The 24,411-nt window shown below is 39.8% G+C and overlaps 1 protein-coding gene across 6 annotated transcripts in view; it reads left to right on the top strand.

Moving 5' to 3' along the window:
* VPS13B (vacuolar protein sorting 13 homolog B) overlaps positions 1 to 24,411 on the top strand; it is a 1,005,617-nt gene that overhangs the window by 664,578 nt on the left and 316,628 nt on the right. For all 6 annotated transcript variants that reach the window (XM_075920304.2, XM_075920302.2, XM_075920305.2 and 3 more), the window contains one exon: positions 16,444 to 16,647. In XM_075920304.2, the coding sequence (XP_075776419.2) occupies positions 16,444 to 16,647 (204 nt within the window). The remainder of the gene's footprint in view (positions 1 to 16,443; positions 16,648 to 24,411) is intronic.

Here is a 24,411-nt window from a genome sequence, read left to right as displayed (position 1 = left end):
GTTAGTAGAATAAAAATATTCAAAAAGTAAATTTTAAGAAATCCGTCCCCAGGGCTTCTGTTATATTAATGTATTAACATAAAATTACTTCTAAAAACTAACTGAAATCAGTTTTAAATTTATACTTGATTTAGTAACCTCTTTTGTTATCTAATTTAATATTTTATCATTCTTCAATTTGATGATTTTGAACATATTCATTATCAAAGATGGATGCAATATACCAGTGAGGAACTAGATACTTAATAATAAACCTTTAAAACTATTTTGTACTTCTTGTACAGTATATTTTTACACTACTTATATTGTCATAAAATTGTTTATTACATCTATATACAAGTACCACGTGTATACGAAATGCAATCTACATCATGTCTAAAAAAAATTTTCTAGGCGTGTAGTAAATTTTTTTTAGGCTTTGACTGATGTCCAGGTATGGGTTTGATAAACTGATACAACGGAGGGCGGGGCGAAACCTCCCATATAATATCAGCTTATCAAACACACTGGGGACAGTGTGTTTTATATTGCTCATCATGCTGTTTAAATAAGTTCTGTATAAAAAACATGACACTTGTGTTCAGTAAAACTCAACCTCAGTTTTTCAAGGTGAATTTATAGAACACCTGATAAGACTGAGGTATTGTACCATTGAACTTCAAAATATAACAAGTAAATACAAAATAAAACACAAGATGAAAACAATTGTGGAATCATGAGGTTATTTTTTTCAGCTTTGTGGTAAGACAAGTATTTATGAAATGTTTGGGAAAGTCAAAATGTAGTGTCCATTACTTCCAAACAATGTTAAATTATGCGGTAAAATTATTTCCATTATAAAACGAAAAAGTAAAGAATTTCATTTATGTTCTTGCATCTTGTTTTTCACCAATTCTCCCCTACTTCCCCACCTAACCATGCCAAGTTTTATCCTCCTGAATCTGTTTAGAGAAATTGTATTTCACTTGTTTCTTGTGGAAATGTTTTATCATCCAAAAATACCATTCAAACCTTCAATGGGAATTATGCATATTTATCATTTTTATGGTCTGCCCACTGTACATTTACACTGCATTCACCACATTTTCGTAAGTGCTTCAAAAATATATAAAGATTCTTCAAGCTGTCTAAATATTGATCCGTGCAAAAACAAAAGACGAATTTTAACAGTAAAGGTATAAAAATAATTAAAAACAGGTTATATTTATGCAAACATCTAAAAGCATTAGCAGTCACATTTTATTTTATACTTTTCTACAGTTCATTTAAAATTATACTGTGTAGTTACCACACTGAACCTTATCATCATTGGGTCATGAATCTCTATGTTCCAGATATGATTGTAGCAGATAATGATAATGCAAAAGATCTTCTGCTTATTTGTGGGAAATTATTATACACAGAGCTTTTGGAATAAGGGGGTAGTTTTTAATGTTTGATCACTTCACAGGATATGTAGAGCATTTCCTGCCTGTAGAATTAGAGGAAGTAAGCACAAGGCCAAAATGTTTCATGTCTGATCTACTGTAATTCTTTTCATGTGTTTAGTGGCTTTTATATGATGAAAGCAGTGCTACAGGTTATGTCCTTGGTGGGATCCAGTGCATTTCAATTTGACCTTCTGATATGGATATTAAAATCGTACCTACCTGTTACCACTACTATAATTAGTATTTTGTTATTTCCTTAAAGATTTACCATAGTGAGTCCCTAAGTCAGAGAATTTGAAATAATTAAAAAGTATATTGAATATATTTACCGTAATTTAACTTTTCTATATAATACAATACCTTTTCACTCTATCAGAGGATCTCAAAGTGCTTTAAAAAAATTAGTGAATGAAGTTTCACAACAATAAGGGAGAGAAATATTATCGCCATCCTATATATGAACAAACTCAGGTATAAAGAAGTTAAGTTACTTCCGTAAGTCTCATGAGCAGTCAGTATAGTGAGAGAGCAGGAATGAAATATGAGTCCCCTGATTTCTACTTCTGTGTTGTAAGCAGAACAGTTTGCTCAGTTCCATGGGGAGGACTATTAGTAGAATGCATGACAACCACAAGAAGTGAATCCTTAACTCCTGACTTCTGCTCCTGCTCATTCACCATAAAACCATCTTTCCTCTTTTTTTAACCTTTTCTTTGAAAATTGTTGTTGTTGGTTGTCTCTCGGGAGCCGAAGAAGACATGTGCATTTCATTTGTGGAGACGCATGTGGCTCTGGAGCCCAAAGTTGAAGCACACATGTGGCTACAAATAGGGCATGGGACGCGGCTGTCAGGACAGGAGAGGACACAGCTCTATGTCGTCTTTCACGTGCAGCTGCAAGGTGTTGGTGGCGGTCGTCCTCAAACTTTGTCACTGTTTTTCTTGTAAGGGAATGCCAGTTAGTCCTGTCTGCAGCAGCTAGTTCAAATTGTCGAGATTGAAGGCCTTTCCACTGCAAGTTGGTCTTCAGGTTATTCTTATACCTCTTCCTCAGGTGTCCCTGTTTGCGACTACCATGTACCAGCTCCCCGTAGAACAGCTGCCTTGGGATCCTGCTTTCGTCCATGCGGAAAACATGGCCAGACCATCAAAGCTGGATCTGGAGGATCTTGGCTTTGATGCTTGTGGAGCTAGTTCTATCAAGCACTTCTTGGTTAGTAATTTGGTCCTGCCTGCGTACTCGCATGATTGATCGTAGGGAGCGCATGTGGAACTGCTCCATCCGCTTGATGTGCCTATGGTACAGGGTCCATGTTTCACAGCAATACAGGAGAGAGGTGAGGACCACGGCATTATATACCTTGAGTTTAGTTGACAGGCAAGTATCTTTGTGCTGAAGAACTTTAATATGCAATCTCCCAAATGCCTGACTGGCTTTCTGGATCCTTGCTGTAATCTCTTTGTCAAGGGATCCATCACTTGATATTGTGCTGCCCAGGTACTTAAAGCTGTCCACTACCTTCAGTTGTGTACCATCAATAGCAATACATGGCTGTGGAGGAGCACCATTTGGTGCAGGCTGGAGGAGGACGTCTGTCTTTCCGAGGCTAATTGTGAGACCAAATAGTTTAGATGCTTCAGAGAATCTGTCAGTGATGGTCTGCAGGTGGTTCTCTTGGTGTGCCATAAAGGCGCAGTCATCAGCAAACAGCGCTTCGGTGATAAACCTCTCCAGTGTCTTGGTCTTTGCAGTAAGGCGTCTCAAATCAAACAGTGAACCATCCAAATGGTATCTGATGTAAATACCATGATCTAAGTCTCTGACAGAATGTATGAGGACTTGAGCGAAGAACAGGTTAAAATGTACCAGGGCGAGAACGCAGCCCTACTTCACGCCATTGGAGATGTTGAATTTCTCAGATGACACACCATCTGAGAGTACCTCTCCTGTCATGTCATAGTGAAATAGCTTGATGAGTGAGATGAACTTCATTGGGCAACCCAGCTTCCTGAAGATGATCCACAATAAGAACATAAGAATGGCCGTACTGGGTCAGACCAAAGGTCCATCTAGCCCAGTATCCTGTCTACTGACAGTGGCCAGCACCAGGTGCCCCAGAGAGGGTGGACCGAAGACAATGATCAAGCTATTTGTCTCCTGCCATCCCTCTCCAGCCTCTGACAAACAGAGGCCAAGGACACCATTTTATCCCCTGGCTAATACCCTTTTATGGACCTAACCTCCATGAAATTATCTAGCTTCTCTTTAATCTCTATTATAGTCCTAGCCTTCACAGCCTCCTCTGGCAAGGAGTTCCACAGGTTGACTACACGCTGTGTGAAGAAGAACTTTCTTTTATTAGTTTTAAACCTGCTACCCATTAATTTCATATGGTGTCCTCTAGTGCTTCTATTTAGGGAACTAATAAATAACTTTTCTTTATCGGCCCTCTCCACACCACTCATGATTTTATAGACCTCTATCATATCCCCCCTCAGTCTCCTCTTTTCTAAACTGAAAAGTCCCAGTCACTTTAACCTCTCCCCATATGGGACCCGTTCCAAACCCCTAATCATTTTAGTTGCCCTTTTCTGAACCCTTTCCAAGGCCAAAATATCTTTTTTGAGGTGAGGAGACCACATCTGTACACAGTATTCAAGATGTGGGTGTACCATAGTTTTCTACAGGGGCAGTAAGATATTCGGGGTCTTATTTTCTATCCCTTTCTTAATAATTCCTAGCTTCCTATTTGCCTCTTTGACCGCCGCTGCACACTGTGTGGAAGTTTTCAGAGAACTGTCCACGATAACTCCAAGATCTCTTTCCTGATTTGTCGTAGCCAAATTAGCCCCCATCATACTGTACGTATAGTTGGGGTTACTTTTCCCGATGTGCATTACTTTACACTTATCCACATTAAATTTCATTTGCCATTTTGCTGCCCAATCACTCAGTTTGGTGAGAACTTCTTGGAGTCCCTCACAGTCTGCTTCTGTCTTGACTAGCCTAAACAGTTTTGTATCATCTGCAAACTTTACTACCTCACTGCTTACCCCTTTCTCCAGATCATTTATGAATAAGTTGAAAAGGATTGGTCCCAGGAGTGACCTTTGGGGGACACCACTAGTTACCCCTCTCCAATCTGAAAATTTACCATTTATTCCTACCCTTTGTTTCCTGTCTTTTAACCAGTTTTCAATCCAAGAAAGGACCTTCCCTCTTATCCCATGGCTATGTAATTTACATAAGAGCCTTTGGTGAGGGACCTTGTCAAAGGCTTTCTGAAAATCCAAGTATAATATATATACTGGATCCCCCTTGTAGTGAAGTTAGACTTACCGGTCTGTAATTGCCCGGTAGTGAAGTTAGACTTAGCGGTCTGTAATTGCCAGGATCGCCTCTACAGCCCTTTTTAAATATTGGTGTCACGTTGGCTACCTTCCAGTCATTAGGTATGGAAGCCGATTTAAAGAATAGGTTACAAACCACAGATAATAGCTCAGCAATTTCCCATTTTAGTTCTTTTAGAACTCTTGGATGAATGCCATCCGGTCCCGGAGATTTGTTAACATTAAGTTTTTCTATTTGTTCCAAAACCTCCTCTAGTGACACTTCAATCCGGGACAGTTCCTCAGATTCATCACCCACAAAGGACGGTGCAGATTCAGGAATCTCCCCAACCTCCTCAGCCGTGAAGACTGAAGCAAAGAAATCATTTAGTTTGTCCGCAATGGCTTTATCGTCCTTGATTGCTCCTTTTATAGCTCGATCATCTAGGGGACCCATAGGTTTTTTAGCAGGCTTCCTGCTTCTAATGTACTTCAAAAACATTTTGTTATTTCTTTTTGAGTTTTTGGCTAGCTGTTCCTCAAAATCTTTTTTTGCTTTTCTTATTACATTTTTACACTTGATTTGACAGTGTTTATGTTCCTTTCTATTTATCTCACTAGGATTGGACTTCCACTTCTTAAAAGATATCTTTTTGTCCCTCACTGCTTCTTTTACATGGTGGTTAAGCCATGGTGACTCTTTTTTAGGTCTCTTGCTATGTTTTTTAATTTGGGGTATACATTTAAGTTGAGCCTCTATTATGGTGTCTTTAAAAAGTTTCCATGCAGCTTTCACGGATTTGGCTCTAGTCACTGTGCCTTTTAATTTCTGTTTAACAAACCTCCTCATTTTTGTGTAATTCCCCTTTTTGAAATTAAATGCCAGGGTGCTGGACTGATGAGGTGTTCTTCCCACCACAGGAATGTTGAATGTTATTATATTATGGTCACTGTTCCCAAGCGGTCCGGTAACGGTTCTATCCTGGACCTGATCCTGCACTCCACTCAGGAATAAATCGAGAATTGCCTCTCCTCCACAATGTATCTCTTTTAACTGTGTCGAATGCCTTCATCAGATCAATGAAGACAGAGGTTCATATTCTGCTCAAGGCACTTCTCTTGCACCAGTCTCATTACGAAGATCATATCGACAGTACTGCGATTAGGGCGGAAACCACATTGTGACTCAGGGAGACTCACTTCTGAAACTGTCGAAATCAGCCTGTTCAGGATGATGCGGGCGAAGATTTTCCCAGCAACGGAAAGCAGCGAGATACCTCTATAGTTCCCGCAATCAGCTCTTGCACCCTTATTCTTGTACAGAGCAAATATCATGGCATCACAGAGATCAGATGGCATTTCTTCCTCTTCCTAAATACTGGACGAGACACTATGAAAAACCTTAAGTGATTCCTCATTAAATGCCTTGTACGGTTCTGTGGGAATTCCATCCTTGCCGGATGCCTTGCCGCAACTCATCTGCCTGATGGCCTTTCTAACTTCATCAATAAATGGAGGATCTCCCAGGTTTTCAAGAGTTGGCTTCTGAAGAATCTGTTCCTGTGCTGACTGATGATGGACAATCAGGAGCTGACTGAAATACTCTTTCCATCAGTTATTAATGCCAGCCTTATCCCTAATCAGTGTGGTTCTGTCTGCAGACAAGGGGGCAAAGCCAGACTTGAAAGGACCAAAGACTGACTTGATGGAGCTGAAGAACTCCCTTGAGTTATTTAAGTCAGCACAGTGTTGCACCTCTTCAGCTTTCTTCTCACACCACTGATTGTGCATTTTGCAGATTTATTGCTGAGCCTGGGCCTGGAGAAACTTAAACCTGTCTGTCTTAGAGATGGAGCCTGGGTCATTCTGTCACTCCATAAATGCCTTGTTTTTCTTGGCAAGCAGGTCTTCAATAGCACTGTTATTCTCATCAAACCAGTCTTGATGATTGAATTTCTTGGGACCCAGCACTGACTCCACTGTCTCCATCACCATTTCTCTAAACTGGCTCCACTTCTGAATTGGACCTCCAATCAACGGTCTGTTGGCAGTCAACTTTTCATCAAGGCTTGACTGGAACTTGTGCAGATGAGAAGGCTGCTGGGGTCTGGCAATGTTAAAGGCTGTTCAAATGAGCTTTGGGCGCTTTGGGTGATGCTGAGCAATGTGTATTTTGAAAATAGTGCGGACAAGCCTATAGTCAGTCCAGCACTCTGCTCCTCGCATGGCTCTGGTGATAAGGACATCCCGAATATCACGCTGACGAACAATGACATAATCTATCATGTGCCATTGTTTCGATCTAGGGTGCATCCAGGTAGTCTTGTATTTGTTTGCCATCCTGAACACTGTTTGTAATGAGGAGGTCATATTCCGCACATTTGCTCAACAGCAATAAGCTGTTGCTGTTCATCTTACCAACACCATGTTTGCCTAACACTCCCTCCCATCGACTGTGGTCACAGACAACTTGGGCATTGAAGTCTCCCAACAAGATCAACTTGTCGTTTGCCAGCACTGAGCACTGAATGGAACTGAGATCAATGTAGAACTGTTCAATTGCCTCCTCTGTGCTGTTCATTGTGGGAGCATATGCACTGAGGACTATTGCATGCTGCTTGTGACTAAGGGGTAGGCATAGCTTCATGAGCTTCTCGTTAATACCAACAGGCAGGTTTGAAAGTTGTTTCATCAGACTAGTCTTAACGGCCAGGCCGACTCCATGAACCCTATCCTCATTCTGCGCTTTCCCTTTCCAGAAGAAGGTATAACCACTAGCTAGCTCAGTGAGAAATCCTTCTTCAGCAAGCCTGGTTTCACTCAAGGCAACCATGGCAATATCATAGCGTGAAAGCTCTTTAGCGACTAAGGCTGTTCTCCGATGAGGTCTTACTATGTCCTCACGGTCCATGAGTGTGTGGACGTTCCATGCTCCCATTACCGACTTTTTATTTTTTTATACAACATAACCTGTGTGTGAAAAATATTATTATTATTATAGTGGGAAAGCCTTTGCATAGAAATCTTTGAAAATTAGTCACCTGAAAAAGATATGAAGTTGAAAGGTAAATGGTTACTGATGATTCAGCCACTGTGGTTGTTGGAATTGACCTAGAAAAAGGCACAGAATATATAGTTAGCTATACCTTTTGTTGGATCAGTAACCACACCACATGTTAAGCAATGAGTGTGACCATTGTCTGGCTTGCCAGAGGAAGGATAATAGGGCTTTATGGAGAGAGGGGAGAGACAGAAGCTGCTGCAGAGGTAGGATGGGTCATCATGGTTACACTGACTAATCCCTCAGGTACTGGAAGGCTTTTTCCAGGCACTGAGGGTTACCACCGTTGAAATGCGAAAAATAGAGCATCTTCTCCATGATACTCACAAAGCAAGTTTACTGCAATCCCAATCAAAAGATAACTTCATAACACCTTCAACAGCTACTAATAGTATCTGAAAAGATAACTCATACTGCTAACATCATAGGTAACAAACAGACATATGTTTTATCAGCATATTTTGCCACTTAATCTTTGAAGTCCGTGTAATTTAGCCAGCTGTCTCTGGATGATGTGAGATTATCAAGTTTTGATATGTTATTGCTTAAACCTGCAGAAGTGGAATTATTGCAGCATCTTTTACTGGACAGAGATAATTTTAACATTAGACATCCCCGTGTATTGTAGTAATAATGCAAATCTATAGACTCACATAGAAAATGGCAAAATAAATTATTTTTCTGACAAGTGGCAAATGCATAAAAAAATCCAGTCTGTTCAACTACTGGCTTGGTAGTAACTCGGCTCACACTAGGCAGAGTAGCACCTACTGTCCTCCCCTGGACTGTGGCAAAAAAATACCAGATTTGGTAGATACACTCTGCAGGCATTGCACTAGCATCTTCTTTCTTGCAGTGCTGGAGAGGGAGAGGGAAGGAAAGGAATTTTTCCCTCACCACTGTATTGGCTAAGATAGAGTAGGTTGGAGGGGGTGTTTTGTTTGCTTTAGTTTGTTTGTTTGTTTACCTTTCCCGGGAATGTTCAGAGGAGATTTTATTATGGTGAGTAGAGAAGGGAGTTAGGTTATGAAGTGTGAGGCAGATGTCTGGGGCCAGGTACTCCACAGGGGAAATATACGACCAGTTAAAGGGCTTGGTAAAGGATTTAAAGAAGCAAATGTGAGAATGGAGGGGTTTGAGGCTCCTATGACTGACAGGACAGAGAGCCAACTCCCCCTTCCTTTAGCCACCTTAATCCTCATTTGAGGGTGGATTGTAAAATCCCAGCAATGGGGTGGCTGGGGGCCATGATGGAAAAAAGATAGATATTGAAATGATCATGAAGTTACCTACTGTACACTTTTATTTGCTGGATAGTCCCAGACATCTAATATACTAAAATTGTGGCCTGATTAAACCACATCAATGTCTCCTGTCCTTTCGATGTAGCCAGGCAGTTAGTTTATAATGCACAAGATTTCATCTAAAAACAGTCCCTCAGAGTAAATGAGATTTTTTTTTCCCTATCTTGTTAATATTTCTGTTCTTAAGAAACACCTTTCAGTTCACTTGTATGGAGAAAATTACACTGCACTAGCTGAGGTAAGAGTAGTGCTTCAAACACCCTTTAGCAACTGCTTGATCTCATCATTTCTCAGTACATAAATTTTATTTTCAATTCTGTTACCCATACACAGCTGCTAAGGTGTCAGGGATTTCTTTCAATGCCAGTATTTGAATACTGTACAGTTGTTGTATTAGAAATTTGGTTATTGTAAGAATTCCTGGTCTGCCTTTTATTTTGAAACTCTGAGCCTGAAAATTTGTTATCTGATAATAATGCTCTTTAGATGTTCCTCTGCTGTGTTTTTTTAAAACATTGTCTCAAATCTTTGTATATATACACTTCGTTTCTAAATGTGGGAGAAAGGGAAATGGGAAAGTTAAGACAGTAAATGAGCTAAAAATAGTTTCAGGTGAAACAGTAGTCCTGCTGTCTTTCCTGCCAATTTTTGTTGCATGTTCAGCTTTTGAAAACAGGCTTTATCTATCCTTTTGCAAAGTGAAATGCCCACACAAACAACAGATGAAGAAGTAGAGAAAATATTTTTCTCTAATCTCTTTCAGATGTTAGTAATTTTATGCACTACTTGTCATACCAAATAATTCAGACAGTATTGTTTTTAGTTGACAGTGTCTGTCTAATGGTTAAACATTTTAATAGTCCTAGAGGCATTTAGGAGTTTAGATTTTAAGATCTGGCTTGGCATTTTCTTCTATTATAATTTGCTTAAAACACATATTTATAATATGAAAATAAAACTATTCAAAGTTTTATATAAATATTATATGCTCTGTTTATCTATCTTAACTATTTCTGTAGGGCCCATCATTATAGTATGCATTGTCTTTTTCAAATCAAACATAGCCACATGAACTCACAAATACCTGATCTGTATTTGTGAAGTTTTACAATTCAAATACAATATTTTAAATTATTACATTAGCAAATATGGCAATGTTAATTTAGTTCTGTACTATTGCATATTCAAATTCTTCCAATTCCTTGTTGACTTATAGTATGTTGACAACTATTTTTAATCATGTTGGTCCATATAATGTTGAGCCTATAGCAAACGTTAAGTTAGTGTTTTCACTCATCACTACAGAAAATGGAGATCCAAGCCTCTAGGATAGCTACTCAATTAATACAGCCTTCCAGATAACAGTTACCTCAGGTAGGAGAACGGAGGAAATAGCAGCTCTGATGATACATTCCTTTTTGGAATAAAGTTATGTTCAGGCCTCACCCAAAATTAATCTCTAATATAACCCCTTCATTTTACACAAACTTATACATTCACCTTCCAGCCTTCTACCCACAGTCTTACCGAGACAACAGGGAGACTATATTACACACATTAGATGTTGTAATAGCCCTGGACTTCTGCCTGGATAAGACAAAGACTTTCAGGATGTCTCCTTGACTTTTTCTTACCAATGGGGAGAGATCCAAGGGTTCACCTATGTCAGCCCAGAGGCTCTCTACATGGTTCTCAAACTGCATTGGACAATGTTATTAAGTTTGTAATATGTCCCCTTCAAACACTCCATAAGGTCAATCTCCTTGTCTGTCTTCATCTTCAAGAATGTCCCAGTTTGGGAAATCTGTAGCGTAGTGACAAGAGCATCAGTCCACACCTTCACAGAACACTACGCAATCACTGGGGATTCTGTGTCTCATCCCCTCTTCATCACTGCAGTACTGTTATTTGTAGTTGACCTGACTCTGAAGTCCCAACCTGCCAGTAAGGATGCTGCTAAGGAATCATCAACAGTGGATGCTACTGGAAGAAGAGGAAGTTACTCACTTTGTGCAGTAACAATGTTTTTTTGAGATGCGTCCCCCATGGGTGCTCCACAACCCACTCTCCTCTCCTACACTTTGGAGTTGCTGCCCATGATTTTGCAGTAGAGAAGGAACTGAGAGAGGGCCGTGAGAGGTTAGCTTGAGTGACCTGACTAGTACTGTGGCAGTCTTAAAAAGAAATAGCAAATGCACTGACAGAATGGACACTGATACTGAAATTCTCCAATCAGTTGTGCAGGAATGCAAGCACATTTTCAGTGGTGCACTGTAGTGGTGCACATGTCAAAGAACCATAGTTACTGTACAAGGCAAGTACAGGTTGAACTTCTCTAGTCCTGGACTCTCTGGTCTAGCAACATCCATGGTCTGCCATGTTGCAAGACCAGAGAGCCTCAGCCACAGGTTGAGAGCAGCTGGGAACAGAGCCCACAGGCCAGTGATCAGGGAACAGGGAGCCCTGGGAGCAGCTGCTGTCCTGGAGCCAAACAGCTAGAGTCAGGGAGCTCTGGGAGTGGCTGCCACCCCAGATGGGGCTGGATGGCCAGAGGCAGGGAGACCTGGGAGCAGCTGTCTCCTCACACGAGGCTAGGGGTAGGGAGCCCCAGTAGCGGCTGCCGCACTGCATGGGGCCAGGCGGCCACGAGCAGAGCCCTGCAAGTGGGCTGGGGGCAGCAGAGCCAGGCAGAAGGGCTGGGGGAGAATAGGCCTCTGGGTTCTCCCGGGGCAGCAGCCAGGAGGGGAGCCCTGGGAGAACCCAGAGTCCTGACCTTGCTTGGTCCAACAAACTCGCTTGTATGGGACTACTCAGATCCTGTGAGTTACAGACGAGGGAGGTCCAACCTGAAGCTGCATCTTCACTGACAATATTTAACCATAGTTGGTGTATCAGGAAAAGTCTAAAGATAATTTATTACCAGGGCAAGAGGATTTGTTGCTCAAAGAACCTTGTTTTAACCAAGAACCAAACTTCCTATTCAAGAGTGGATGTCCTAATATATTTTAATCCCGTAGTCTAATCCTTTTATTCAAAAGTATCCAAGTCCATGGTGTCTCCAACATCCTTGCACTGGAGTTATCTAGAGAGCTTTACAACCTTTATATCATCTGAGTGTCTCACCACAGGGCCCCTTGACTTTCATGGCATCCATCCTACATGTGAATAGAAAGAGGCAAAGACCACAGGGTTCACAGGAACTAGCATGGCCCTTACTAGCATTAGTTTGGAAGAGAATAAAATGTTCATGGGGAATGTTTAGATTTTTCTTTTTCTTTTTTTTAAAGTTGCTAACTACATCAGTCATTTGACACAGTAAAAAATAATCGGATGGATTTTATTGTTTACAACTCATTGGTATATGTTTCAGTCACTGTTTGCTATTTATTTTCAACATACTAATTGCAAAAGTAATCCATCTCACAGTTGGTTTATATGTCTATTCAAGAAGCTATAAACACCACAAAGTAATTATACCGTTATAAATGTGACTCAGAATGACTATATAAATTATCCATAGTGAATTCAATTAATAATGTTTACATGATTTTTTTAGTATTCTAATGTATCTACAATACTTTATAGCGAAGATTATTAGATCAAAGATATTTTGTTTATTTTCACTAAGCTGGTCCTGATCACATTTTGAAAATGAGGTTTTCTTTTATATGGGTCCTGCAATTCAAAACTGACATTAAAGCCAGGTGTCTCAACTTATTGTTTCACTGTTGTTGCTTCTGCTAAAGTGGGCATCTTCTGTGGCAGGAGACACAGGATATCTGCTATATCAAGGGAAATTATTTTACTAAATGTGGTGTATTACAGAAGTACAGGATCAGGCCCAAGATCAGATAAGAGGAAATGCAGTTGTCATTTTTGAAAATAAAAAGTGAGTTAAGCCCAGAAATATGTACAAAATGCCCTTATTAACACAGTGAGAAGCACTGAGCAGATAAATAAGTTTTACTGTACCTTGTTTATGGTATTTTGTTCTCTCAGTACTATCTTAGGTAAATAATTAGTTTGTAAAGCTCTTTGACGAGGGTAAATAATATTTGTATTTGCTAAACAAGTGAACAGATTAAGGTAATATATGTATTGGCATCCAGGTGGGGAGGGAAACAACACCATATGGATAGCACTCCTGCTTTCTGTACCCAGGTACAAAAAGAGTTCACAACCACCACTCGTAGAAAAAACAGAGGAAACAGTTTTGTCTAAACACACTGGGAGGCACTTTGTTTTAGATTTAGGGTAGGAGACACTGTCCCGTGCAAAACACTGTCTTCAGTGTTTGTGGTCTGAGCCAAATAGATTTGGAAAAGAGGAGAAATATGTGGCTGTATCTGTTCAAGTGTTGACTGCTAGTAACTTTGATCACACAATTTACAATATTTGTAAATCATAACATAGTTTATATTAATTTTAAAATGCCCTTTTCTCTGGTTTGTTTAACATTTTGTAAATCACAGTCAAGCCGTAAGTAACTTCTTACCATGTGTCTCAGAATTATGCCTATTCAGCAGTGAGCAGTAACTGGCTCAACATGAGCTGTTCCTTATATAAACATACAAAAGGCTTGACCTAGACTACATCAATTTAAAAAAGAAAAACATTACAGCTACGTTTCCTGTTCCATGCTTAAGGTCTTCTTTGAATCCTTATGATCTTACCATACTATTGACTGTGATAGGCTTTAGTTTATCCTCCTACACAACCTGCTGAACAATTCAAATGTGATGGTGGAATTATTTTTGGAAGGGCAAAACAATGACAATTCTAACTTCTACAGTGTATTTCTGCTGCTAAAGCAGCTTTTATATTAGAGGCATGGAATCATGTGAATCTTGGCTTACTCTTTTTCCTGATTTCAATTGCTAGAAGGGTTTCAAAAGCAGCAAAATGAAAAAAGGTTACAAAGTTCATGGAATTTTGAACCATGTATATTCAATACAAGGTCAGTTGGAAGACATTTCACTTATTTGGGTCCATTCAGGAAGTATAGTGAATAAAATCAGGGTGTTGTTCATGTAAATGGCTATTAGCCAGAATGGGTAGGAATGGTGTCTGTAGACCCTGTTTGAGAGAAGCTGGAAATGGATGAGAGGAGAGGGATCACTTGATGATTACCTGTTCTATTCACACCATCTGGGGCATCTGGCATTGGCCACTGTTGGAAAACAGGATCCTGGGCTAGATGAACCTTCGGTCTGATCCAGTTTGGCAGTTCTTGTGTACTTAAGTAGTTGACAGAGAACCCCATACTTTTTTTAGTTATGATGTATACAATTAGCTGGAAATATTAGAAGTTATTTTTTCTCTTAGTATAAACTGACAATTCAATTTCAGATTGGTAATCAGTCATTATCAAATTATCATATGCCATTAGATGTTAATTAAAGTATTTGAAATTATATCTCATGTGGTTGTAATGGTTTATTTATAGCAGGGATTGAGACTCTCAACACCCATTACTGACATGACTTACTTTCATAATGGATTTGCAAAAGCTGTGCATAGTCAGATTAGGCTTTCTCAGCTACAAGAATGGAATACCATGCATTCATGTTTTGAATAGAGACCTTAAATGACCCATAATGCAAAACTATACAAACCAGAAACCTTAGGGGAAAATAACCGAAAACACACATACTCATTAAGAAGTAAGGGCCTTGAAAACTGACATATTGGGATACCTCTCAAGATGATGATAGTAGACAGAAAGTTATACATTAGTTTACAGTGTGATATTGCTGCAAAAAAGCTAACAAAACTAGGGCTGCATACACAAAGGCACCATGACATGAAAAAGGGTGAGCATGCAGTGTTTTATATTGTAGCTCTGTTGCGAACACATCTGGGATATTATATATACCTCTGGGCCCACCTTAATAGAAAGTTATTAATCATCTGGAGGGGTTCAGAAAAAAGTAACAAGAGAGGCTGGAGGGATTGATTTACAGTGTGAGAACTGAGTTTTAAAAGAACGGCATTTGTATGAAATGGCTAAGAGGTGGAAAAATTGGGAGGACTGCAGAAACAAAAGAATCTACTAATATTTCAAAGGTGTGCATGTGAAGGATGGAAAGGAATTACTTAGGTTGTGGCATGGGATATTACAAGGAAGAATAGGATGCAGTTAAGACCAAGAAAATGTAGCTTGAGTATCATCATGATAGTGAGATGTATTGGAGGATGGAATAATCTCCTATGGAAAGTGGTAGAAACATTATTGCTTACTGCTTTTTAAACTGAATATAACTAAATGCTAGAAAAAAAACAGTATGGGAACAATTTGGTATTGACAGTGGAATGGACAGGTTAGCTAATGGGTCTTTTCTATCTCTAGCTTATTTGACTCTATGAATAGTAGTCTTCCCTGTTCTTTGCTCAAGAAGATAAATGCCAGGAAGTTATTTATTTTTTATTTATTTTGAGACTAGTAAATCTAGTCATAACACAAAATAAGGGCCAAATTCATCCTAGCCAGCACAATGAGGAATTGCAGGTACACTTCCACAATGCATCTATTGCTTCAGTAATCCTGTTGGGCAGCATATGATTGTGCAGAAGAAAGTTGAAGGATGCAGTGCTGGGTGTAGTTTACTCCTTCTCTGTGTAAAAGTAAGTACACACTTAGCTGTTGTATGATACTAACTGCCTCTGATTGAGGGTTGAACTTGCCATTTAATTGACAGGCCACATCTAGAATTCCCTTTCTTTTGCTTTCTTAATTGTTGGGGAAAGATCCTGTTCACCAGATTTCACTGCAAAAGGGAAAAATTGTCCTGCAGCCTCTTTCTTCTTCTCCCATCTGCTGTCTAGTTTTTCTCACTTTATAACAAGAAGACATTCCAAAACACTCACTAGACAAATATCCCGTGCTTCATTTACATAATCACGTAATGGCGCTCTTTCGAAAAAGTACTATTTCGAAATTGAAAGTGCAGTCTAGATGCGGTTCTTTCGAAAACGGGGTGCTTTTTCGAAAGATCCTGTAAACCGACTCTAGACTGCAGTTTCAATTTCGAAATAGTGCTTTTTCGAAAAAGCACTATTATGTGATTATGCAAATGAAGCACGGGATATTTAAGTCCTGGCTTCATTTGCAATTTTGAAGTGTCTAATTTACATCCCTCTGTCGAAAGAGGGATGTGGTCTAGACACACCCACAATGAGCAGGAAGACCATCAAATTATCCACACATTATATAATTTGTTCAAAACATGGCTCTCTGTTTCCTCATTTCTCTCTGCACTTTTAATAACAAAATGATTTAATGAAATCTCATTATGATTAAAATATTTATATCATTATAGGAGAGCACTTAATCTGGGAATACTTCGGGACCCCGGATCAGAGGTTGAAGACAGACAATACCAAATAGATCTTCAGTCTATCAACATTGGTACTGCGCAGTGGGATCAATTGAAACCTGAAAAGGACAGTAGTAAAGGAGGTGTGCTGACAGAGAATGAAAGAAATTCTCAAAACCCAGCGCTTGAGTGGAATATGGCTAGTAGGTAGGAAATAATTCAAAACTTTGAGTGGACAAGTAAATATTGGGAATGCAATCTACAATATGTGTGAACAAAGTACTTTTCCTGCTTCTACTTTGTATTGCATATATTCTCTGAAATAGAGTTTTAAATTGTACATTTAAAACTGTCATTTGTGTAATTGTTACATTTCTTCCATGTGTCTATTTCCATTATAATTTGTTTTTTATGGCTTATTTTATGGCCATAGAAAAATAATTCCAGGATGAGTCTTGGCATTCAAGGTCTTAGTCTAGGAACAACAAGCTTTTTGTTTTGTGTCCTTTGTTTTTTGTTTATACAAAATTTGAAAAAAAAAGATATTTCTAAGTTAGGGCATGTCTAGACTACCCTCGGCTTCCGAAATTTGGCACAAATTTGCATATCTTCTTCCGATCCCTTTTTTTGAACAGATTTTCTTTGAAGAAAAAAAAAGCAGTCTAGGCTGGGGTTTTCATGCAAAACCCACCCTTTTTTTGAAAGAATCCTGTAAACCTCATTTTTGAGGAATAAGGGTTCTTTCAAAAAAAAAGGTGGGGTTGCGTGAAAATAGCTTTTTTTTCCCCCCGAAAAAAACCTCTTCCAAAAAAGGGATCGGAAGAACATATGTAAATTCAGCACGAATGTGCATATCTTCTTTCAGAAGCCAAGGGTAGTCTAGACATGCCCTTAGGGAAGGATAAAGTAGAAGTTTTTCTATTAGCTCCTAAATGTTTTTTGTACCTCTGTAAAGGAAAACAGCTGTATTTATAGAATGACATATATCTTCTGATTTGTCCATAATGTGGACTGTAAGAAATGCAAAAGAGACTTCCAGCTGAAACAGGCTTAGAATAGTGACTTCTGGATTGCCCACTCAGAGACTTCCAGTTAGCTCACCTGCTAAAATTGCTCCTAAAATTTGCCAGTGGACTTTAAGGTCAATTCTGGGTCACAATGAGTCCAAGCCTTATGGATAAGGGGAAGAAGTATAAGATGTGGTATACCAAGACTTTAGTAAAGCATTTGATATAGTCTTGCATGACCTTCTTATAAATAAACTAAGCCCCACAGGACCAATTACATTACAGCTGCATATAGCATTTTGGAATTCCCGTGGTTAATTTTGAAGTTCTAAAATTATCATTCTGTTTCTCAGATGACTAAATAGGCATTTTAAAAATAAAACAAAGCTATCATATGTTTTAAAACAGCCAAAGCTTTATGCTTCAGAGTGAAGGAAAATGGTGCGGTGGCCAGGAACAAGTGGTCACTGCTCAGTTTCATGGAATCATAGAATACTAGGACTGGAAGGGACCTCAAGAGGTCGAATCCAGTCCCCTGCCCTCATGGCAGGACCAAGTACTGACTAGACCATCCCTGAGAGGCATTTATCTAACCTACTCTTAAATGGAGTAGAGAGAGATTCTCCCTGGGCAATTTATTCCCGTGTTTGACTACCCTGACCTGTTAGGAACTTTTTCCTAATGTCCAATCTAAACCTCCCTTGCTGCAGTTTAAGCCCATTGCTTCTTGTTCTATCCTCAGAGGCCAAGATGAACAAATTTTCTCCCTCCTCCTTATGACACTCTTTTAGATACTTGCAAACTGCTATCATGTCCCCCCTCAATCTTCTCTTTTCTAAACTAAACAAACCCAATTCTTTCAGCCTTTCTTCATAGGTCATGTTCGCTAGACCTTTAATCATTCTTGTTGCTCTTCTCTGGACCCTCTCCAATTTCTACACATCTTTCTTGAAATGCGGTACCCAGAACTGGACACAATACTCCAACTGAGGCCTAACCAGCACAGAGTAGAGCAGAAGAATGACTTCTCGTGTCTTGCTTACAACACACCTGTTAATGCATTTTGAAGTGTTTGTGCTTGAAAAGGCCTGTTTGTCCAGTGTCTCAGTCAATTTTTTTTCAAGCAAAACTACCAGTTTTTTCAAACTTCTCTGTAACTTGTCCAATACATACTCAGTGCATGCATGGCTTTGCAGGTCCCAGAATGCAGGTTCTTCCCCTTTTCTCAACGACAATGAAGAGGGATATGAGAAAATAGTTTTTGCCATTTTTTTAAATGGCGGGAATAACAAGATGCCCAGAAAATATGAAAGCCATAACAAATGGAAAGGAGTCAGGAATGGGCAGAAAGGTTGGATTGTTATCAACAGTGATGTGATGAAAAACTATGAGAAGTAGATAAGGAGTACTCTGAGAGTTAGGGAAAATCAAGGACAGATCCCTAGGGAATATAAAAAAGATAGAGGAAGGAGAAAGAAAAACAGTCACTGAAAATAATGATGAAGGGGCAGATACAAATTTATTAATCATTTATGAGGCATCATATTTGGTTTCCTGTGTTTTGAAACATTAGTTTTGCTAGTAAAATACCACAGTGGTTCCTTATTTTAGATACTTACACTGAAATAATTTATCCAAACCTGATTGGGGCTGTGATATTAGATCTGCAAAGATAACTTGATCTTCTCTCAAAATGACGTTGTCCAATGGCTCTTCTTGAAGGGCTAAATGGCAGTGACTCCAAAAGACATCCTAACTGGCCAGCCCAATGGCAAGACAGGCTTTTTCAGAGTGAGCCACATTTTCATTTTAGCTTGTGTTCAATAACTGTGTGTGTTTTTGCTTTGAAAGAGTTTTAAACTAATATTCAAGAGTGCCACTGGGGTGTCGGGGGAGGGGGCAACAGTTGCCCTTGGGGCCTGTCGATTGAAAAGGTCCCTGGTTCCCAGCTGCTGCCACTACTACTGGGTCAGTGGTGGCATCCCAAGCTCCAGGCCCTTTACATTGCTGCTGGAGCACTGCACGGTGCACTCGAGGCTGTTCTGAGAGCTGCTTGGTGGAAGGTGTGGCACGCTGCACTCCGGGCAGTACTGAGAGTTGGCTGCACCCAGCTCCAGCCCTTCCACCTGAAGCCCTGTCCCCCCATCTTGCCCAAGGGCCCGGCAAGTGTGGCTCCTTCCTGCTATTGTTTAATGTGGCATTTTAATTAGCTGGCCTGACTTTTTCTTTGTGATATGTAGTACTTCTATTTTAATTTTATAATACATTTGTTTAATACAGGAAGTAGCTGGTATATATGTGTTTGCTTTTCAGTTAGGTTTAATGCTATACACATGAACCACTGTTCGTTTTCAGTATGTTCACATTTTTGGTTTTTGCTTGGCAGTTAGTTTTGCTGCATCTGGGTTTATTTTATGATCTGTGGAAGTGATGTGCTGAGACCTGGAAGAACCTATGCTGATGTTTCCCATGTGCTAGGATATTTCCAGTGTGCACCAATAAAATGACTGCATGGTGTTATACATGGTGCTTAGCGTTTCCAGGGTGAAGTTTATCTTGAGATTTCCTGAAAATATCATGGGGACTTTATTCTTTGTGTTAGTAGTAATGCTATTTTCTTTCTTAATTCTTTGGTTGCAGTAAAACTGCAATTGTCCGGCATCCAGTGGTCCGGCACTCCCAATAGTCCGGCACCAACTGGAACCTGGAAGTGCTCAGGCCAGCCGGACAATTGGAGCTGCTCCGCGCAGCTTCCTCAAGTCCACTGCTGCCGCTGCTGAAACTGACCAGCTGCGAATCTGGGGAAGCGGTGCGGAGCAGAGCAGCTGGGGTGCTGCTGGGTTGGTCCTGCAGCACCGCTCCTCATCCCCCTGCTCGGCACCCGGCAGCGCCCCAGCTGCTCTGCCCCACGGCTTCCCCAAGTCTGCCGCTGCTGAAACTGACCAGCGGCGTACTTGGGGAAGCCGTGGGACAGAGCAGCTGGGGTGCTGCTGGGTTGGTCCTGCAGCACTGTCCCTCACCAGGACGTGGTTCACCCCACGCTGCACCGTTCCCCACCTGACATCCTTCCCCCCAGATCCATCATAGCCTCCCTGCCAGAGTACCTCCTGATACTCCAGCATATCTGATAATCCGGCACCCCCTGGGTCCCAAAGGTGCCGGATTATCGGAAGTCTGCTGTACATTGATATATTTAGCATGGAATATAGGCAATGGCTTTTTCTGAGGAATTTTTTAGTTTATTTTATTATTTTGGTTTTAGTACATTTGTTTGATTTCACGTATCTAGTTCCAGTGCTGTGGTCACTCGGTCAGTTTTTTAAGGTTCTTCTTTTTAGATGTTTCTTTAGCTGTGTATTTTAATCATTTCATTACTTTTGATGTTTAGCTGATATGTACATGTTAAAGTATAAAATCAATCTATGTTCCCTCTGTATAGCATTGTTTGATTACTAGTTTAACTTGTAGAAAAGAATTCCGGAAAAGCTACCCATTGTACTTTCATTTTCCAAGCGTATGTTCCTGCTTCCAACATTCCAAGTATATTATTATAAATATTGACCTTGGTAATTTTTAACAAAATCCTAAAACAGATGCTGCCAACACTGTCCATCCACACTGGAAGAAAGACAGGAGGCCATGGATGTGTGTAATTAGGCTGCAGCTTTATTCACTTACAATATCTGAAAACAAATGGTACAGTATAGAGAGAAAGGGGTCTGCTCCCTCTTAATCCAGATATAGGACCCCCAAATGCACTTCCTCAGGAGCTGGGAAAAGGAGTGGGGGTCTGCTCCTCACTGATGAGACATACGAGCTCTGAACCAACCTTACTCTTCTCCTTAAAGGATGCTTTCCTTTTACAGCCCATTTTATCCAATAACTACATCCCTTCTGCACCAAAAAACTGCACTAGACACCTGCCACAAGTTTTATGTATAAAGTTGCAACACTAATCTAATCCCTCAACTGCACCCTACTGGATCCCAGACCAGCTGTGGGGAATAGTGAAAAAATTCACCTTTCCCCTACCAATGGACTGCAAAGTGAAAAATGTCTTCCCAGCCAACTAAAGAAAAGGGGCAGTTTGAGTATCAAGGCTGATCCCCACTCTGGTGCTCCAAGTGCATAAGTTGAAGGCCCACAATAGAGCTTAAAAATAACTTGCCTCTTACAGACTCTGCTTACAAAAACTCCCCAGATTCACTGACTTTGGGGGGTAGCTGCCATTATCAAGTGATTTTATCCCTAAAAACAGGAGGGAACACTTGAATTCTCCCCCAGGGGTACCTGAAGCTCTTTTACCACAAGAGAACTTGAAAAAACAAGAGAAAAGAAAAGCAACTGGCAGCTGACCTCTAGTCTGAAGTATGTAGACAGACACAGACAGACCTGTTGTTACCTTCCAGGACATGAGAATCAAATCATCACCTTGAAAAGTGATTTTTATTACAAAACAAAAGATATACTTGATAAAGCATACTTGATAGCTAGATGTTACAGAACAACTAAGGAAAACATAAAAAACCCACAGAAAATCTTTGGGAACAATTCTTAGATTGTAAATGGGGGAGGAGAAGCACAGATTCACACAGAGCATTCAAACCAAACCACAAAATAAAGAAAAATATCCTGATTGTGACTAGATTCACTTTTTCTCTTTATTTACTTACAATCCCTCTAGTCTACTTCCATGCCCCTAATTCCTTGAAGGCATGGTAGTCCTGCCTGGGTCTAAATCATTCTGGAGCTCTCAACTCCTGGCTTAGCTCTCCCACACAAAGAAAACAGGCAAGATATCTTATACTATTCACATTTCAGCATTCTATCCTCATTGGTTTTTCTGGCTCCCTGCCAACAATCTTGCTGGCTACCTGAGTTTAACGCCTTAGTCACCAGTGCTGGCCAGCGCTTTTCCGATCCATCACACAGTACTAATCTAATCCCTCAACTGCACCCTACCAGATCCCATACCAGCTTGGGTATAGTGAAAAAACTCACTTTGTCCCCCTACCAGTGGACTGCAAGTGAAAAAAAATTTCCCAGCCAAGCAAGGAAAAGGAGCAACTAGACTAGAGTAATGCCCTCAGCCTGTCAAAAGGAACTGGTCCTTTCACCATGTTCAAGGGTAGTTTGTTAGTTAAGCGTTGCCAGCCTGATCCTGGTAAAGAGATTGTCTCTGTGGCTGCATGGGGTTTAATTCTTGATATAATCCTAAGTGGTGCACAGGATATGGTCCAAGAAGTAAATGTAGCTGAACCGCTCAGTAATAGTGACCATATTGTCATGAAATTTAACAACCAAAGAGATGTACCATATAACATTTAACTTCAAAAAGGGGAAGTATATAAAAAAGAGAAGAATAGTTAAATGGAAATTTAAAAGGAACAGTCACAAAAGTGAAGTGTCTACAAGCTGCATGGAAGCTTTTTAAAAACATAATAAACGAATATAAAATTATATGTGTACCCCCAAATAAAGAAACACGATGAACATCCCCCCCAAAAGCCAACATGACTAACCAGTGTAAAAGAGGTGGTTAGAAACTAAACATACATCTTTTAAATTGTAAGTTAACCCTTACTGAGGAAAATAGAAAGGAACCTAAATTCCAACAAGTCATCTGAAAAAGTATAATTAGGTAGTAAAAGAAAAATTTGAAGAGCAGCTAGCCAAGAACCAGAAACTAACAGCAAATATTTAAAAAGAAGCCTGCCAAACTATTAGTGGGGGCTTCTGGATGATCAAGGTGCTAAAGAAGAACTCAAGGAAGATAGCTGCGTTCTGAGCTGCTGCAGAGAAGCTAAATAGTGCTTTGTGCATTAGTCTGTATGCAGAGGATATGAAGGAAATTCCCATACCCGAGTCATTCTTTTTAGGTTACAAATCTGAGGAAATGTCCCAGAATGAGGTGTCAGTAGAGGAGATTTTTGAACAAATGGATAAATTAAACAAAAGTCACCAGGACCAGATACTATTCAGCCAAGAGATCTGTGAAATTGCAGTGCTAATAATTGTGATATGTGACCTATCATCAGTCTCTGTAGTAGGTTAATGGTAGATAACTAATTTAATGCAATTTTTATAAGATTTCAGAGGCATTTATGGCAATTACAGTCCAGTAGGCCTAAATTCAAAACTAGGCAAATAGACTGAAATTAAAGAACACATTTCTCAGACACATAGATGAAAATATATTGAGGAAGAGATAACATGGTTTTTGTACAAATGAAATTGATTCACATTTATGACCCTTTACCTAACATCAGGTAGGGAACTGGGAATACTTAACCAAAAATAAGTGTTCTTGATTGAAAACTACTTTTCAGCTTGTAGCCCTCATTTCTTTGCTTCCTCTCAGTGAAAAAAATAACAACCCTGAAGGAAATAAAGAAATATATCCTCTCTTGAGGCCTCACCCTGTCCCTATGCAATCCTTCTACAATACCCAGCAACAACTTGTGCTTCCTGCAGCTTGAATAAATTGTGTTTGGAAAAAAAAAAGAGGTTAAAATCATTACTGATGTGTGCGGTAGTGAATTGAGTGGGGCAATACACTGCATTTCAGTTTTGTGCTTGGCAGGCCGACCTTTTGGAATGAACTTCCTGGGACTGTTCACTAGTATGATAGGGAGCCAAGGATCTATGGTATCAAATAGAACATATTGCTACTTGTAGTGTGTGTACCCCCCTACGAAGGTTTTTCATAATTTTTCTTTGGGGCTTATGTAGATTTTGCACCAAAAGTGCTTCCTTACTTTTATGACATTTTGAAAAACAAATATATAACATTTTACCTAATCTTAATAAGGGATGATGCTTCAGAAATAAAAGAAAAATCATGTTCAGTAGATGCATGATATGTGTTTTAGTGATTACTTGTATAATCTTTCTCCCATGGAGAGCAGTAGCATCCCAAGGCTGAGATCAATATCTAGAGGTACCTTGACAATACTGCAACACA

The sequence above is a fragment of the Pelodiscus sinensis genome, chromosome 2, assembly GCF_052426305.1.
Source record: "Pelodiscus sinensis isolate ZL-2025 chromosome 2, ASM5242630v1, whole genome shotgun sequence".
NCBI classification, from domain to species: Eukaryota; Metazoa; Chordata; order Testudines; family Trionychidae; genus Pelodiscus; species Pelodiscus sinensis.
This window is presented reverse-complemented; position numbering and strand designations above follow the sequence as displayed.